Below are 18,292 nucleotides of genomic sequence, written 5' to 3'. Positions count from 1 at the left end.
CTCAAAAATAGATTAATAATGCCCTTCCTAGGAATGTTTAGCTGCCACTTAAACTTCACTTTCATATGTAACTCCATTTCCCTCCAGGCTTTCCTCACAAATACGAAAGGGCGGCATATAAACAGCACTGTGCCAAAGGATCTCACATCTTAACAGTTGTTCTGTTCATGTCTGAACTTACTTAAGAGCAGAGACAGTTCAGTTCTTTCACATAAGATACCTCATTGATGACAATGCACAGGATTTGATGAGGTAACTAAGAACATGCTATATGTTTTCTAAGATTGCCCACAAATGTATTACCGGTAGTAAGTAAACTGTTTCCATATTTGTTGGAAGATAAAAGCAAAAGGTAAAAGTGAAAAGACTGTTCAACCCAACAAGTTGGCAGCACAACAGGTCATTCTAGGGACATCCCATGGAGCCTACCTTCCAAGTTACAAACATATAAACAGGGAACACTGCAGTGCTCTCACTCACCTCTGCCAAGCCAAGTCACTAAACAGGCAAACATGATGTCAGAAGCATTGTCCATTTTAAATTGTGTGATAAATAATTTGTTTAAACAAAAATCATAACCAAGAGAAATACAAGCCAAAAGAGAAAGCAACAGATTTTGTGTCAAGAAACCTTAGCCACAGTTATTTCATTTTCTTCAATGAAAAAACCTTAGTGTGTGAGCTCAGCTGCTCAAATAAATGAACTTAATTTAATTTTCTTCTTTTAATCCTCTACACCTGAGACACTGAGACTCAGTCATGGAGTATGACAGTTCTGTCCCTTATGATCTTAGTATAATCACACTACTAGAAAACAGTATGTTTGAATATACACATGGAAAAGTTTAGCAGGAAAGTAATGTCATGTCTAAAATTGGTGACCAGTAAAACATCCACAAATTGGCATAATGTTTGAAACTTCAAGAATCATGGTACCAGAAAACTTTAAGACTGCTACAGTCACAATTTACATCATATGTGTCCATTCTATAAGCCAAATTCAAGAACAGGAATTTTTTTGTTGTTGAACATAGCAGATGCAGATGCTCAGTTACTCAGTACAAATAGCAGAACGGAAAAAGGAATCAGTATCTACAAATACAAGGATGGGACATATACAGCTCAACTTTTCACAAGATCCGAGGAAACTGTGCTTATGGCCTGAAGCCTGACTTGCACTAGCAATTCCGACTCCACAACAGACAGAAAAGGCTAAAAAAAGAATACTTCCTTTCTTAGCTGTGAAATGAAAGAAACATTAGGGAAAAAAAAGTTCCCCAAAATATGCTGGAAATGGGCAGGGTAGGAGGAATTTATTTTACACTAGTCAGATGTCATATCTTTCTAAATAAGGCAAGTCCTAACTGAAAGGAAGGTATGATAACTTATATTAAACTAAGTGTCATTTTCTCTGTGTTCAACAGAAAGTTCACCTTCTTAGCCCTTGAAAAATTACCAAGCATCAAGTAGAAGTCTCCTTGGTGAAGTGGCATTGCTAATCCAGGTGTCTCTATGTTCCATGCTACCTTCAAGCCTACATGCCAAACAGCTGGGTCTCTTCCTCTCAGTTTTTGTTCATTACTTTCTTCCATGGATGAACCTTTAAAGAGAGAGAGAGAGAGAGAGAAAAAAACAAAAAACAAAAAACACCACAAAGATGACAGACAAGGTGAGAACCATAAAATACAATATCCAGTCTAATAATACAGACTTAATGATATCCCACATTGGTACAATCTTAATAGGCAAAATCAAAGCAACGTTTGTAATGGACTCAGGTTTTTCTGAAGTTCTCAAGTACATGAAATAGGAGTTTTAGTTAATCTTGACTTTTTTTTTTTTTTTTTTTATTTTTTACATTGATAAAACTGTAAGCACAGAAGAAAAAAGAAAATAATGCAGCAACACTGATATAAAAATAGATACCTTCTAAAAGAATTTCAACTCATAAACAGCCAAAACATTTTATGAACAATTTCATTTGCTTACATACTTGCAATTTCACCAAATGATAAACTGAGGCAAAGTAAGGTGAAATAATGGGCACAAAACACAATCTAGACCAACAAAGTTGAGAGAATCTTGCAATCATATCTGTCATTCTTTTCTCAAAATTATTAGTCAAACATGCCTAGATAACATGTGCAAGAACCAATGAAGCTTCAATGCATTTGCCACAACATTTTTCTTATCATTAAGCAACATGAATGTGTTGAGCTTGGGGAAAAAATAATCCACTGCATAGAAATAGTATTTAGAGCTTAATCCCTCAGAACTATTTTCATAAGCTTAGTTCACTGCAGTACAAACTGAAAGATACAGTCAGCATTTGTAACAAGGTATTTGGGAGCTATGGCATAACAGTTTTATGGCTAAAGTAACAGAGCATTTTGACAGAGGGAGGATGAGGTTTTAATAAGCAGTTGGCACAGAATAGCAATGAACAGTTAGAAATCATCAACTATGTAGCATGCCTAATTATTGCTCATAAATTAGTAACTGTGTGTGTCCATTTCACTGTCCATTTCAAATGGGTTTTCATATATTATTTTTTTTTACTTTTGTCTTCATTTAATTCTAGAATAAAAATACTAAAGATTTATAACTCTTATTACAACAAGTATACATAAAAAGTGACCTTGAACTCACACTTTCAAAATATTCAAGTCATTTACCTTGCATGGTTACTGCAATGTTTCTTTAGTTGGGAATACCCTTTAGTAATTAATAAATTGTCTTAGTTTCCTACATCAACTAAATATTGCTCAAATTCAGGAAGCAGAGAGCCAAAACCATTTAAAAAGCCAATCTAAAGTTCTTCATTAGAACTCCTACTGTAAATTCGGTTCCCGTATTCCCTCCCTTTGCTGTTGCAGTTCTCATTCAGCTGAAGCTTTGGCTCAGGAGCTCTAGGCCTTTCTATCAAGGAGCACAGAAATGAGAAAACAAGAGCTAGCAAATGCTTAGAAAAAATCAATACTAAAGTCTTCAAGGGGCTTTCACATTTTCTGCCCTCTTCAGATAAATCGTAATTTAATTTAAGAAAAAATGTTTTCTGAAAACTGCAAATAGGGTGGCTTTCAAGGCATTTTTAATGCAATACATCATGGATATTATAAAGAGAGGTAACCTTTCTGGGTTAACTCTCTCTGTTATGCTGCTTTCCCATTCACTCTGGCAGCAGCACTGTTCACAATATGGCACCAATAAAATATAGAACTACAATCAGAGACAGCAATTTCAATCAAAGTTTCCTGGGGTCTCCTCATAAATCCAGCACCTTTGGAATGTGCTCGTTAAAATGACTTATTTTTTGCAGTTTGATAAATTTTTTATTGCTTAAGTACAGAGTTCAAATGTAGCTCACAGTCTCCTTTTCTCTATATTCACAGTTATCGCACCTTATAATTATCAGCAGCAATTGAAACTGATTGCTCCTACCATGTTATTTCGGTAACAAATGGAAGCAAGCTGCTACTAGCTTTTAAATGCAAGCTATTCTGACAGTGAGAGCAAGAGAAAAAAAAAAAAGACACCTTCACATTCGTGCTCTTGGTAGCACTGACAAACTTTTAAAAAGAAGTTGTTCTTAAATTCTTTATGTCACACCTCAAGTATGACTGAATGCTCTATATTCACTGATGTAATTACAGTTCCCAAAGTAAAAACACTTGGATGCATCTAAACCACAGGTATTCACAAGTAAATCACGTGGATCTTCCACATATGCAGCGCCTTAAGAACATGTATTTATTTTGGAGTAGACTATATAGAAATGGTCAAATGTAACAGTTTTTAAGGGAAATATAATAAAATTTATCTGCAAATTTGAATTCTGTTCATTAAAGATGTATAGAATTTGGCCTGCAAGAAACCTTTACGCTTGCATCCCTGCTGAAATGATGCAACCAGGTAACAAGCTTACCACAACATAGCAACAATAACTCATCAAACCTGTAATTAAGGTAAAACCATGAAAGTGAGAATGTAGCTGCAGAAAATTGGCCACAACATTATGCTTCTAACTAGTCGGCTTGAATTTCAGAGATGTTGCAGGTCTAAGACCTGATCTTATCAGGTCTGGGTCATGGTGAGGTTCAGAACAAGAAACTTGTTTTCCTGGATCTAGTTTGGTCATTGTTCCTCAGCACAGAAAGAAAAAGCAGCCTTGAAAGATTTCTTTGCTAATTGGCACCAAAAATCTTCAAGGAGAGTTTGAGAGTTTTCTGACACTCTGAAACCTAAATGTTCTCTATTCAAGTCAAACTGTAATGCCAAACTACATCCTAAATGTAATCTTAAATCAAACATGCTTTCTTAAACGGAATCACTGCCAACACATTGCTAAAAACAAGGATAGTAAACATCTAGTTTGTCATTAAATCCAAAGGACCATTGCTAGACAGATACAGAAAAAAAAAATAAAAATATAGTTTGATTGTTTTATTCCAGAATTTAAAAGAATTTGGGCACATGTTCAGTGATTAATAAAATATATACATTATTACTGTCTTCTATAGCAATTGATATACGTTATATGCAAGAAGTGAAAAAAGCAGAGCATACTTTGCTTTTCAGGAGCTTGTGGGAAAGAATGAGTACCCACCCAGAGTTTTTTCTTCTATCTTATTACTGAGAAGCCATAGCATAAGAGGTTAATTAAACTGTACCAACATTTTAGCTTTTGCTTGCAACTGACATTCACAAAAACAAAAACCAGATTTGCCAACACTGTTCTTATCAATTCATATTTGGAATACTGTGTCCAAATATATCAAGAACAAAAGCACTAAAATAAGAACAAAGAATATTCTGCCATCTCTTCATGCTTGAAGGACACTTTATCGAATCAGTCAGAGCATGGTTAAAAAAAACCCACAACAGCAGTTAATTGAAACGATAATTTCTTTTTAGAAAACAAGGATTCAAACCTATTATTATAAGAATAATCAGATCATTGCAAATTTCTGATTCTCTCATATAATTCCAACTGGTCAGAACCTATAAGTTACAGATGTGACAATTTTGCTCACATATTCATTTCTTAAGAAGCAATATAGATTTTTCTACATACCATTTCTAGTCCTTCAACAAGCAATATTTCTACTACACTATTGACATTAAAACCCATTTAATATAATTGTTCTTATCCTGTACAAACATCTACTTCATGACTTCTATCCATTAAGCAGTATATAAAAAGGATTATTGGTCAACTACAGATCTAGATTGACTTCAGTGCTGAACAACTTTTGTAGTTTCAGGATTTTTTTTTTTTTAACCTAATGAGGAAACATACATCTGTAGTGAATCTCAATTATTTTTATTCGCAATTGCTGTAAAAATTAAATAGCTGTCTTTAGAGTTAATACTAGGATAATGCATCTAACATCACACTGTGAAAAAATACAAACAGCATTTTACAAAAGAAATAAGCATAAAAGCTCCTTCAAGATCAGTCATTAATGCAACTAACTGTAAATTTGTTAAGCCTTTCAACATTACCTTGTCAGTGAACTAAGCCAGTTGTTCCGTAAAGAGATTTATATAGCAAGTAGGTCTTAAGTAAGAGGACAAACAAGATACTGTATAGAATTCCAGAGAAAACTAACCTCAAACATTGTTTGTGGGAAACCCAGGTAAAAGAAACATGGACACTTTCAGTGACTACATTATTTTCCATCTCTAAATTGGTAACCGAAACAAGTCTCTACTTCAAAGAGCATCTTTAGAACCAACTAGTTCTCTGCTAAGCAGTAAAACTTCCTACAAAACTTACAAAGACCGGAGGGAAAGCTGTTCATTAGGAAATTTTCATGGACAAAATTCCATTTTTGAAAATGCCCTTATACCACCAATATTTGGATTGCAGTTTACTCTATAAATAGAGCAGGAAATAAAAAAGGGCTATTAGTTTACAATATTAAAATCCTGAACAAGTTTTTACCTTAATGCTCTCATGTGATATGATATTTGTAAGCTGCTGTGTTATTAAAAATCCTAAATTGGTCAAAATTTGGAATTCCTATTCCATGGTAAATTCTGAAAAATAAATTAATTCCAAATAGTGTTATTGACAGCATCACTGAACACACATTCTGTAATGTATTCAGTTCTGCATATGCAACATGACTGTCACTCATGCACTTTAACACAGTATACACATTAAAAGGAAATTTCCCAAATTTTTGTGAGGGCCTATTCTTATCACTTGATAACACACTTTAAATCTAGTGTAATGTAATACATTTCATTTTAATGTAAACAAAAGCAAATATTATTCACATAAACATTAAGCAAAACGTCTCATTTTGTTGTTAGAAGTGTACCTCATTTGAAGTTGCTCTGAAACAGTTTGACACTGGAAACGAGAAAATTAACAGTGATACTAATTAGAATATTGGCTTGTTCCAATATCTTTATGTTGGCTCTCAAATTTCTTTTCTGGCATATTAAAAACTGCTTTTACTCCAATTAATATTGATCAAAAGTTTCAAACATTAAATTTTCATTATGGCATCAAACACCAAACAAGTGAACAAGAAAATAAAGTTGTTTCAATTACAGTAGTCTCTGGTTTAATACTATTTAATCAAATAAGTATGTACCAAACAAATTATGATATAGAAATGCAAATTAAATTTAAAAGAAAACCATGTAACCTGAGTTATGCATGTCTAAACAGTCTAACAAACAGCTGCCAGCATGCAGTAAGATTGCTTGACTCCTATGGCTCTTGCTATTCAGAATCTGAAAACCTGCATTTGTGGCAGGACAGATCGGTATTAGCCATGAAGCTCTGGAAGCCCTAGCTTCCCCATGCCACAGAGCTGCCACAGATCCTCAGTGTGTGGAGTACTACAGAGATCAGTAAGAATCTAAGGAATAGAGAGCTGACAAAAAAACACGTGCAAGACCTAGCAGAAAAGCTAGTTTTAACAAAAAAATCAACATTTATGATTATGAATAATTTATGTTTGAACTTCCCACAGAATCAGTGTTTTCTCCCAGAAAATTATTAATCCATCTAATTGACATATTTTAAGGAAAAATTATTCCATAAAAAAAATTCTGAGCACCTCTATTCTTTTTGTTATGTATTCTATAATGATTCTCTAATAGTTGTTATACACTACAGTGAGAATTCAATGCTAACGCATTACTAAAGGAACTAAATGAATTAATGGAGTAAGTAATAAAAGATACTGGCATAAAAAGCAAATATATTTATGAAAAAAGGGAAGAGGACTCAAGATATGCTTCTACAAAGACTTAAAAATAGTCTTTAAAAAGATGTGGAACCTCTTCTTGCTTCACAGTTATGAAGAGCTTGGTAAAGAGACACAGTAAATAAATACTGACAGTCTTTGTGAACTGTGGAAACCACCAACACATTAAAGTGATATGGAACTGGAATGAATAACACTATAAGCACTGATACATTTGTAAACACCAGCATTTGAAAGATATAAACAGGAAATCAGAAGTGCAAAAGAATCTATTTAGTTTTCTAAAATCAAGTAGGTTAATTATTCCTCTTGGATGTGCTGGGTAGAAAACTTTTAACACACACAGGTTATTTACTGTCACTTAAATTACAATGCCATATTCACAAACTATAATCAGGTTCCATTTCTTCCAAATTATTAGTAAGTTTGCCAATTATAAATACAGCTTCATTTAGGGACACAGACAGATGCGAGTCAACTGGTTTTACATAAAGGTGTACTATGGGAAGTTCCTTGTGTTGCTCAGAAACCATGCCAGGCACCTTAAACTCCCTCTGAAGTTCATGAAATCAACTTAAGCCATCCTCAAGAACTATCAAGTGGAATTCAATCTTGTTCAGATTCAGATCTGACTTCATAAATCATTTTCTTCCAAAAAAAAATCTTCTGCATTATCTCCAGCTACAGTGAGGTTTTAGTATCACCACCTCCTGCCAAGAAATCCCCCAAATAGATAATCAAATTTCAATTTGACCAAAAACTCTGCAAAAGTTCAAAATCACTGCAAAAATTCAAAAATTTGAAGTAGTAATTTTGTATTTTTTTTGTAAATGTGAATGATAGAATGATCATTCACTGGAAAGTTCTTAGCTTTGTAAAGTTTTCATGTCTATCTTTAAATCCTTCAGGAAAAAAATATGAACTTTTAAGTGTTCTTATGAAAAAACCTTGTATGTGGCAAAAACATTAAATGCATACAGATATCAAAATAATTTTTTGTCTAAATAGATCAAATCTTTCTTCCTACCCTTGTCAATCAAAGCTTCCATAGAATTTGCAGTGGTTTTAAAACAGCATAAATGTTACCTATCTAACTTGCTGAACTTGAAGAAACAAAATCAAGTGACAAATCTGAATAAACATAGCAGCTTTCCTCTTTGTTAATTTATAGCTCTCTGAACTTAAAGGGACTCATTTTTTCCCCTCCACAAGCAAGTTTCATGTTAAAGTTAAAAGTGTTAAAATCATATTACAATAAATCCTCACAAACAGTATTACTACTTCATGTTTATGCTTCTTTAACTTAATGAATGTTAACTGAACTTAATGTTAATGAAAAAAATATTTATCTACAGTACTACTGAAAAAATAATTACTGGACATAAAATACCAATGTCTTTGGCAAACAGGACAGAAAAAGGTTCATTAATAAAATGACACTTCTACTGGTCAGGGAATCTCTTCTATTCAGTTTGCTAAACCAGTTGATGTTTTATGTCCAGGAAACTGTAAATATGATGATTTCAGCTGAAATTTAAGAAACAAAGTGACCTATTTTTTTTCAAAACTAATAACAAAACTAACAAGAGAATGCACATGAAAGTATAAGCTATTATTTTTACATCATGGTCTTTAGCTAAAACCTACCAAAGTCAACGTGAATTCTTCCCATGTTTTGAAGCAAACATCAAAGGATTTTTGAAAGGACCAAAAACCAGTTGTGAATTATGAAACATAACAGAGCATTTGCAAATTCAACTCAAGTGCCTAAATTCTAATCTTATGTTTGCAAAACTGGAAGCCATTAGAAAAAAATCCAAGGCTTTGTTTAAACAGTTAGAAAAAAAAAATCCTCATATCTGTTCTTAAATAAAGATAAAAATGAGAAAGGCAATTGAAACTAAAAATGAAATATTTAACGACTCTTCAACTACACTTTTTTCCCCTTAATACTGCATTTAAATGTTTTTTAAACAACTAAGAGCTGCAAAGCCTGTCAGACAACAGGTCTTTTAATGGAAAATTTCCACCCTTCTCAACTACAGAAATGTTGGCAAGTCCTCCATAAAACATGCATTAGCACTACAGCACGCCTAGACAAAATGTATATACTTCCAAGTAAATACAGTAATACTTTTATACAAAACCAAGCTAAAATGATCTTTCTATAGAAAGAAGAGTCGTAAAATCAGCATAAAGCAGCAGTGAGTTTGTATATGATGAATGATACAATGAAGGCAGTGATCTCAACTACAATGAAGCATTTTACAGAATAGAAAATATGCACATGAGTTAACCCGAAAGATGTATTTGACAGATTTTGATCTCTGGGCTCTTAGTCAAGATTTTAATCATACCAATTTTCAAATCTACTTGGAGAACAACTGATAAGCCCACTGCAGTGAACACAGGTGTATTTTGTACAGGTTTTAGTAGAAAAAAGATAGGTCTTAAATACAGAAAGTAGCACAATATATTCAGAAGCACGTAACAAATCTAGACTAGCAAGCAGGTGTGCTTATGTACGTACACACAAGGCAACATAAAATTGCTTCAGGGATTTAATATATTTATATCATTAGTCAACTCCTACCTCCCATTACTCACCTTCACAGCTATAACTGTACACAGCAACCGTTGACCTTTCAACCAGATTCTCGTCATGGTGCCAGCTCACTGCCATGTTCCCCATTCCAAAATAAGGTTCTTGTTTCAAGTACAGCATTTGTTGTGGATCCATATAATTTAATAAAGTCACGTTATAAGATGTTCTGTTCTTTAGACTTAAATAGTCATCCTCTGGAACACAACAACTGCTTTGATCCTTTGAACCTGACCCCTTCTCCATAAGAGAAGTAGCAAAATTTTGCTCCCTATCTATTACAGTAGTATCTTTACTTTCTTTGGTCTCCAACAAATTTTGTCCTTGTAATGCCTTGACTGCTTCAATATGCAAGTAGTCATTCAGTCTGATTAATGCTTTACAAGCATCATGTATTTGAGGACTGCAATATTTTATATCATAACCTTCAATAGGCCAAGGAACTGTAAATAATCTTGTGTTCAAGTACTTGTAAGTGCATCCTGGATTTCCAATTAATATGCGAGACACTGGGGTAACAAAATCTTTTCCTTTGATCCTTACAAGATCTTGAAAGAAACAATCATGTTTTCGCAAGGTCAGAAAGCCTTCTTGTACCATTTGATGGAGCTCTTCAGGCACTGTATCAGATTTCCTGAAAATCAGCTTGGAATATTTCGTCTTCCACTGAAGAAGAAAAAAAGAAAACCAAACAACAAAAACAGCAAAAGAATTTTTTTTTTTTTTAAGAAACCAAAGTATTTAATATATATATATAACATATATATACTTTCTTTTATATTTATATATATATATATATAAAAATATATATATATATATAAGTATTTTATATATATATATATATATAAAAATATATAAAACCAGACAAGGCTAAACTGACAAGTTATCAAGCACGAGTCTAGAATACAGTGAAGAAATAGATGCCAGTATTTGTTAATTTATTTTCATATTTCAGTATATTGCACTAACTGTGGATACATACTAGTGGCCTGTAACCAGAGAATATCAACAGGGCAAATCTATAAATAAATAGATCTGAGGATTCTAGCAGAAATCAACAGAATGTATAAACTCCCCTGATGAATCTGTAGATAATGCTACCTTTAAGTGTACAAACAATAGAATATCAAGCAGTAAGAAAGCACCTTGTCTTTTTCCAATGGTTGCAAAGACCATTTGGTCCCATTCTAATGTACAGAATTCTAGAGGGCTACACATAAACTGAATTAGTTTTATATAACAATAATTTTTCAGGAAAAAATAACAAAATGAAAATATACATTTTCAAAAAAAAGGCCAACATTCTGCTGTACTGCACCTCCATCTACAAAAAAAGTCCTTGACATACTGGTCCTTTCTATTTTCACATTCCTCAATGCATGCCAATTAACTCATCTATTTTATCTGAAAGTTCCCCTTTTAGATAAAAGAAAATTTCCAACTTTATTTTCCTCCCCATCTCCCCACCTGTAATATCTTTTTCCTCATATCCTCTTCTGACCACACCAGCTCTGGCACCAGCTGGAGATCTGAATCCAGCAGTGTGTGGAGGCAACAACTTCCAGCAAGTTATAACACTGTTAATCAGCAGTATCTTGCTTTGTATACAAAATACTGCTTCCCCCTCCAGGAAGGCTTGGATACTCACTAAGGAAGTTGAGTATCACATAATCACACCTTTTATTAGTTGCCTGCAAATCTGCTTTAACTACTGCCGAGACTGTTTGGCAAACTGGACAAAGGCTAGAGGATAAACTCTTAGATAGACTAAATTCCTATGTAATTCATTAAAATTAATTAATCAAAAAAAACCACCAAAAAAAAACCCCAAAACAAAACAAACAAACAAAAAAACACAAACAAAAAAAACACCAGATGCTAACTAATGCCCTTAGTAAGAAGAGGCTGTAATGTGAGTCTATCAGGTATCAATTAGCATGTGTGAAGCTCTAAACGACTCACTATACCTATTGCCTTTTGTGCAGCAGTTAAGCCACCAGTCTGTGGAAAGGTAGATACTGATCGTGTTGTGAGGAAAAAAAAAAAAAAGCAAATAAAAGTCACCAACACAAAAGCATCACAATGACCAACAATCCATCTGCAGGCTTCTTCTGGTACAACTCAAAACCACTTTACTAGCACTATATACTTCCAAGTCAGATTTAAACCTGCCTTTCAGGAAATTAATTTTAAAATCCGGAAAAGGTTTCTTTAAGAACCACAAACTAGGCAGTAAGTCAGTATTCATTTTCTACTGCATGGAAACAGTTAAGACTTTTGCATCATTACGCATTGTTATCCTACAACACTGAAGATGTGGCTTTATAGCATCATTTGTTTCTACTAAAAAGGAGAACTCTATTCTAATTTTATGATTATACATAATAAATCTTAGTTTATCTATAAAACCCTGCCACCATTACTTGTGAGTTTTTACTGTGACACTAACTCCCTTTATTTACACATCCTTATGATTTCCAAAACCTAGTTTCCTAGAGAGAGGGAAAAAAAGGCCACATAACAGTACTTACAGATAATAATTTATGGTAAAAGTATTTACATGCTTAATTTTAAATACCAAAGCTTGAATATGATCCCAGGTCAGTTTGAATGTCCCTCTACAATCCCCATGACAGAACATTGGATCCCAGCTTTCATTAAAAGAACTGAATATGAACTTGATAAACACAATTTGCCTGAGCTTGCCAGAAGCCTGAAACGATTCCTTTAGAGGTCCTGAACTGTCCCTTTTCTTTCAATCACTGCTTTGTATCTGTAGCTTTTGAACAGCACAGTGAAAAAAAAATCCTTATAAAGAATAACTCCTGAAATGAGTAACTGCAAATTTTAAGGATTTACAGCTATAGGCTACAGTCAGTTGTGTGGTATAGGTTGATGGGAATCGTAAGTATTCTTTCACTATCATAGTTAATAATGACAGAGCATTATAAGTTGTGACATAAAGATTATGACTGCACGATTAGTTTTATCATGCAAGTGATATATGTAAAAAAAAGAGCACTACCAGTTCTATGGCAGTATCCCAGTATTTTTTTAACTAATTCTGTATATTGGACATACTCAGGTCAGATTAACCAATTACCACGTTACATATGCTATTATGGAATATTTGAAACACCATTATTACTAAATATTTTTAAACCATTTAATATACTGAATTTCTGACATGTATCGCACACAAGAAATTCCAAACAATTATTACAACCTGAAGGAGGGAAATAACAATATGATGTAAAACAACTAAATGCCTGAAAACATGCACTAGAAAGGAAGCGCAACAAATTTTACAAAGGTAACAACATTGTATTCCACTCCAGAACTCCAGAGGTAATGTCTTCCACATTTTTTTGCCAGCCAAATCAGAGGCATATTACCTTTGGGTTGTGTTTTAAAATGATATGCTTAAGAACTATTTTATCATTAAGTTACACAGTATACTTAGGATTCTACCTTAAAAAAACCCCAAACCAATACACTGATATCTCAGAATAAATCCGGAAGTGGAAACACATTTTCGACACATCACATGAAAACAGTTTGGTTGTCTTTAAATCTCCGACTAGTCTTTGTGCTATGTCCTACATAAGGAAAGCATTAAGAGATCAGAACACAGGGTGAAAGCTGGGTTCACACTGGACACCTAGTTGTTTTGGGGGGATGGGAAAGGGGGAGTAATCATGTACTCTGTGTTGTAACTCTGACAGCAAGTATTAAAGGTCAATGCACTGTTTGCTCTGAAAGAAGTAGGTACATTACTGGCAACTACAGGATGAAAGAAAAAGCCATCTGATGCTCAATTCTTCACATGAATGTTACCCACATGATTTTAAGTATACACATGCTTTCACTTCTAATGGTGGTACTCAACACAGAGAATCACCCTACAGGATGACCCAAGTGATAAAATAACGTTAGAGATCAGCAGTGAGAACCCTTGATAAGCAAACTGCCACTTATGTCATGCAACGATAGTTGTACTTCAGATAGTTGTGAATTGCCTTGTCAACCAGACTTCTTCTTGTTCATAACTGGCTTTAAAAACTACATTGTTTCAGCTTTTGGTTTAGGATTAATTTCTAAAATGTTCCATCAGGCAAGATTTATTGAAAGAGGATGTCAGTGAAGTCTTACTTGTTATGGAATTTCTTAGTTTTGTTCAGAGTGCACATTTCCATACCTGACAGAATACTGTAGGTTTTTTACTTGCATCTCATGTAATCCAACACACCCTTCCAACATGTTCAGAGACTCCTGTTTTATAAGGGTTGGATCCTTAAGGGAGCAAGGCAGGTCTCTCCAGGAAAGACAGACTATAAAAATAAACTGTATATGATTTTATATTTTGCCAATTTGTTGTCTTCAAGCTCTCACCCTTCTTTCCCCTCCATCCGTAGTACATTTAAGCACCATGGAACTTGTAGTGTCTACAGCTGTGATTAAAGTAACATTTCATAACCACCATAAGAATTTCAAAAGTGCTTGCGATGCTTATGATTATCACATATATTTAAAAATACCTAGCATGCACACAAACACTACACAAAAAGTATAATTCTATATGATGCAGAAAGAATGTATCTAAACCCTATTAAGGCTTGAATAGGTCTGATTTCACTGCTTGTCTTGTTCCCATTATCCTCTATAATTATGGGTTATTGATACTGAGCAAATGAGATACCACTTGGACCACTTGGCTTCATCTCTTTTCATGTTAGCTCCACAAGACTGTGGGTTTACAAAGATAGGAAGAAGAAAAAGATGCTGGATACAGCAGTTCTTAGCAGCAACAGGTAAGAGAACAAACAGGAGGGGATGTAGTAGGACTAGGAAAGATGTAACAGTAAGCTACCTGAGTCTCAGAAGGAGGAAGAGTTTTTTTCTTTAACATTAGTTTAAGACTGAAAAGCATGTGTTTGTATCTTGGTTTTGAGGGTTTTTTAAAAAAAAGAAAATAAAAATCATTCTGTTAAGTTCTCCTACATTTTTCCAGCTTTTCTAAACTTTTCCTTGCCCTTATCCACAGAAGTGCTTTTATGTTTAACAACAAGCTATATGTTTTCATATTTTTATTCCTACAGATGTTAAAGATCCCAGTCAAAAGCTTACTTCCACTAAGTTCAGCACTAAGAATAAGGAGAAAACTACACTTTCCCTAAGCATCCTACAACACAAATGAACAAGAAAGGTGAGGAAAGTATACAGATTTCTCAATATCACAATTGTAATCCTGTGGAAAAGCTGGAGTTTGACTTCATGCTTCTGAGTCACAGTCCATTATATGACCCATAAATGCATCTTTCCTTTTTGATAGTGTGATGTGTGCTAAATTTTTCTTGGCCTTCGAATTCTACAAGAGAAATGAATTCTTGCACAAAAAGTCAGACCTATTTTTATGCTACCATATACATCTTTGAGCCATATATCAAAACAAGAAAGGTGACATGTCTGTAATATAAGCACGGTTGATGTAGCTGTTCAAACTATGAGATTCTTTCTTATGTTTTTCTTTTTACCATGTTCCAATTTAATCTAATTGAACCTACAATTCTTGCCATATGTTTTGTAGCTGACCTAGAAAGATCCAAGATAGATGCAGAATACTCTATAAATTTCATGATGCTCTTCCATACATTCATTTGGTTTACTACTCATGTGGCTACTGGACTTATTTTAACTCTTATTTGGTTTCATTTGAGGCATACATTCCAGTTTCCACAGTTCATTTTGTAAGCAGTCTTAAGGGTTACTTAATGTTTAAAAGTAGAATTAAGCCAAAAAATTTCAAATTTCTATGTTAACATTTTCCCTGTTTTGTCAGACCTGACCTATAAAGAATAGGTCTCTTCACAACTCAGACAAAAAACAACAACAACAAAAAAGAATGGAGACATGTATTTTAATAAAGCATAAGAAACCATGATACATTGTTACGCACGTTAACTGGTACTTAGGTACTGATACTCAGGGCAAAATCCTAAAAATAAATTAAGTTCACAAAGTTTTCATTCTTGAATATCCCAATTTTAGAGGTCTTATTTCACACCACCTGGAAGTGCATTACCAGCCATCAAGATACCTTTTTCGTATCAGATTTCAGAGTGTCTCTTTCAAGAAAGATTTATTTGTTGTTCAGTGCAAGCAGCCATTTTAGTTTGAAAGAAGTACAGTAAAAGAAATACATTACCAAATGATGGAAATCAGCATCGGCTGGTGTCATGTATGGAAGTCTATTCTCTCCAAGTTCTTCAAGAAGCTTTTTTTTCTGTTTTGTAAGGGTAAAATTGAAAAAAAATTTAAACTAAAAAGCAGATATAAACAGCCAACTATAAAATTAGTTGTATTAAAAAGACACAAACATGTTCAATTATTTATTCTGCTACCTTCAGTTCTGGAAAACTGAATAAGGAAACATGGATGCAAAAAATCAGTGGAGCTTTTCCACTTACAAAGCAGTAATTCAGGTTAGGTAGTTCCAGAGCATATGAGTATTCTTCCTCCTAAATTCTTTTTTAGATAATCAGTCTTTATTACACTGATGAAAATCCACCTTGGTTTAATGTTCTTCAGAACAATGCCTACTTTATACCTAGATACCAATTTATTTCTTTTTCATTTTATTTTCTACTTCAACTTGTGGATCCAATGGGTACAAAGCTCATACTCCATTAAATGACTCAATAATACACTTCATTAAAACAAGCCTCAATGTTGGGCATACCCTACAATGTTTCCTGAAATGGGTATATGAAGGAAAAAGAAAACATTATCTGCTACACACCAGAGCCCCTACAACTTGGCAGTATTTAAAATGCCATCCTCAAGACCTGCCACCCCATCATCCAGCCACAAATCTGGATTGATGTTGGGAGTGCACTAAGAACCAGCTGACTGCAAAGAGCAGGTTTTCTCTGTCCTCTTGTTCTCTTAACTCCCTTTTTACTTCTGTTTTAGACTGAGCACCTCTATACCAATGTTTAGTCAACAAAACCTGCTAAGATAAAAGCCTGATTTTCCCCAAACTGCATTTTCCAGGTTTTTATTAACAAAAATAAGATTTTTGTATGCACTATACAAGAAATTGTGCAGCTAAGGATTTGGAAAGTGCACGAGATATTTGAAACTTGCCATCAGATTTTTGGACTCAAACATTCCAATCCATGGTATGTCCATTCACATTTATCTGCCCACAGTCTAACACAACACTAACTCAACACGGTAGAAGTATAAATCAACAACAACATGAAAATTGTAACAGTGAAAGAAGTATTGGCCTAGAAAAGTAATACACCATTTCCTTTATTTCTTCTTCATTTTAGCTTGCAAGGATGGTTCCTTCACAAACTTTGATCGTTAACAAATACTCACTAATAAAAATGCAACTCAAAGATCATAAAACTAAATCTGCAATAATGCTTAAGTATTTCAGATATCAGGATTGAAATTCTCATTTTTACTGCAGTATTTTCAACTACATAAACACTATTACAAAAAATAATTGAAGTTGTAGCTAGCTCAATACTTTTATGTTGCAAGAGCAAGACCAGATGGAAATGGAATACAGTTTTTAAAGGAACGATAAGGGTGTAACAAAGGAAAATGCAGAGTAAGTTAAAAACGGGTATCACTAACACTTTGATAAAACCTAGTTATACGGGAACAACTACATATTTCATCACCTAGATATCACTGCAAATTGATTAATCCATAGACAAGAGAATTCATTGTTAAAAGAAACATTTCTCTCTTTTTTCTTGTAAAATCTCCTTTTCATAATCTTTTTGAGTTGCACAAACCAGATCTTCCCTATTCTGCCAATCCTATTTTAAAAAGGAAGGAAGAAATATTGCATGTAATAACTAACTGCTGGCTTATAGCAAACACATAAACAAGGAAAGCTGAACTACGATGAGCGTTACTGTATATTCTATTCTGTGACAGTGAATCTAATGTATTCAAATTTAAGCATCAAGGAAGATGACAGAGGCTTAACATCATGAGATTTTAAGATTTAGCACTAACAGATCAGTCCAACTAAAATAAGAGCAGGTAGCTCTCACTTACTCATCTCCACACTCACGATCTGCTGAGCACTGACTCGACTGAGAAGAGCAGCACTGAAATTTCTGAACCAGCAATGTAATTTCTGTAGATCCCTAGTTTTCTTTGGGGACAGGTTGTTGGTAGGTTGACATGAAGTCATTGGTGAAACCAAGCATAATGTAACTTCAAATTAAATTGGCAGAAAATGACACACTAATTGGCTGCATATTCTACAACAATAACACTTCTCTATCACAAAAAGCTTGCTACAATTTTATTACATGAAATCACTGAAAACATTAGATTGGCTTTGATATCTGTAAAAGAAATCATATTAAACTGCAGGAAAAAAATAATGTATTTCAACACGGACATTTCCCACATCTGGGGGGGGGGGGGAA

The 18,292-nt window shown here is 33.8% G+C and overlaps 1 protein-coding gene across 1 annotated transcript in view; it reads right to left on the bottom strand.

The window, feature by feature from the left end:
* The window catches only part of FTO (FTO, alpha-ketoglutarate dependent dioxygenase), a 216,431-nt gene extending 198,380 nt beyond the window's left edge, over positions 1–18,051 (bottom strand). Inside the window, exons 1-4 of the mRNA XM_026856958.1 lie at positions 17,929–18,051; positions 16,036–16,113; positions 9,836–10,496; positions 1,456–1,599 (exon numbers count right to left, since the gene is read on the bottom strand). Coding sequence (XP_026712759.1) covers positions 1,456–1,599; positions 9,836–10,496; positions 16,036–16,113; positions 17,929–18,051 — 1,006 coding nt within the window. The remainder of the gene's footprint in view (positions 1–1,455; positions 1,600–9,835; positions 10,497–16,035; positions 16,114–17,928) is intronic.
* Between the last annotated feature and the right edge of the window lie 241 nt (positions 18,052–18,292).

This window comes from Athene cunicularia (genome assembly GCF_003259725.1).
Source record: "Athene cunicularia isolate RWA chromosome 11 unlocalized genomic scaffold, athCun1 chr11_part1, whole genome shotgun sequence".
Classification (NCBI taxonomy): Eukaryota; Metazoa; Chordata; class Aves; order Strigiformes; family Strigidae; genus Athene; species Athene cunicularia.
Note: the sequence above shows the minus strand (reverse complement) of the source record. Positions and strands in the feature narration are given on the sequence as shown.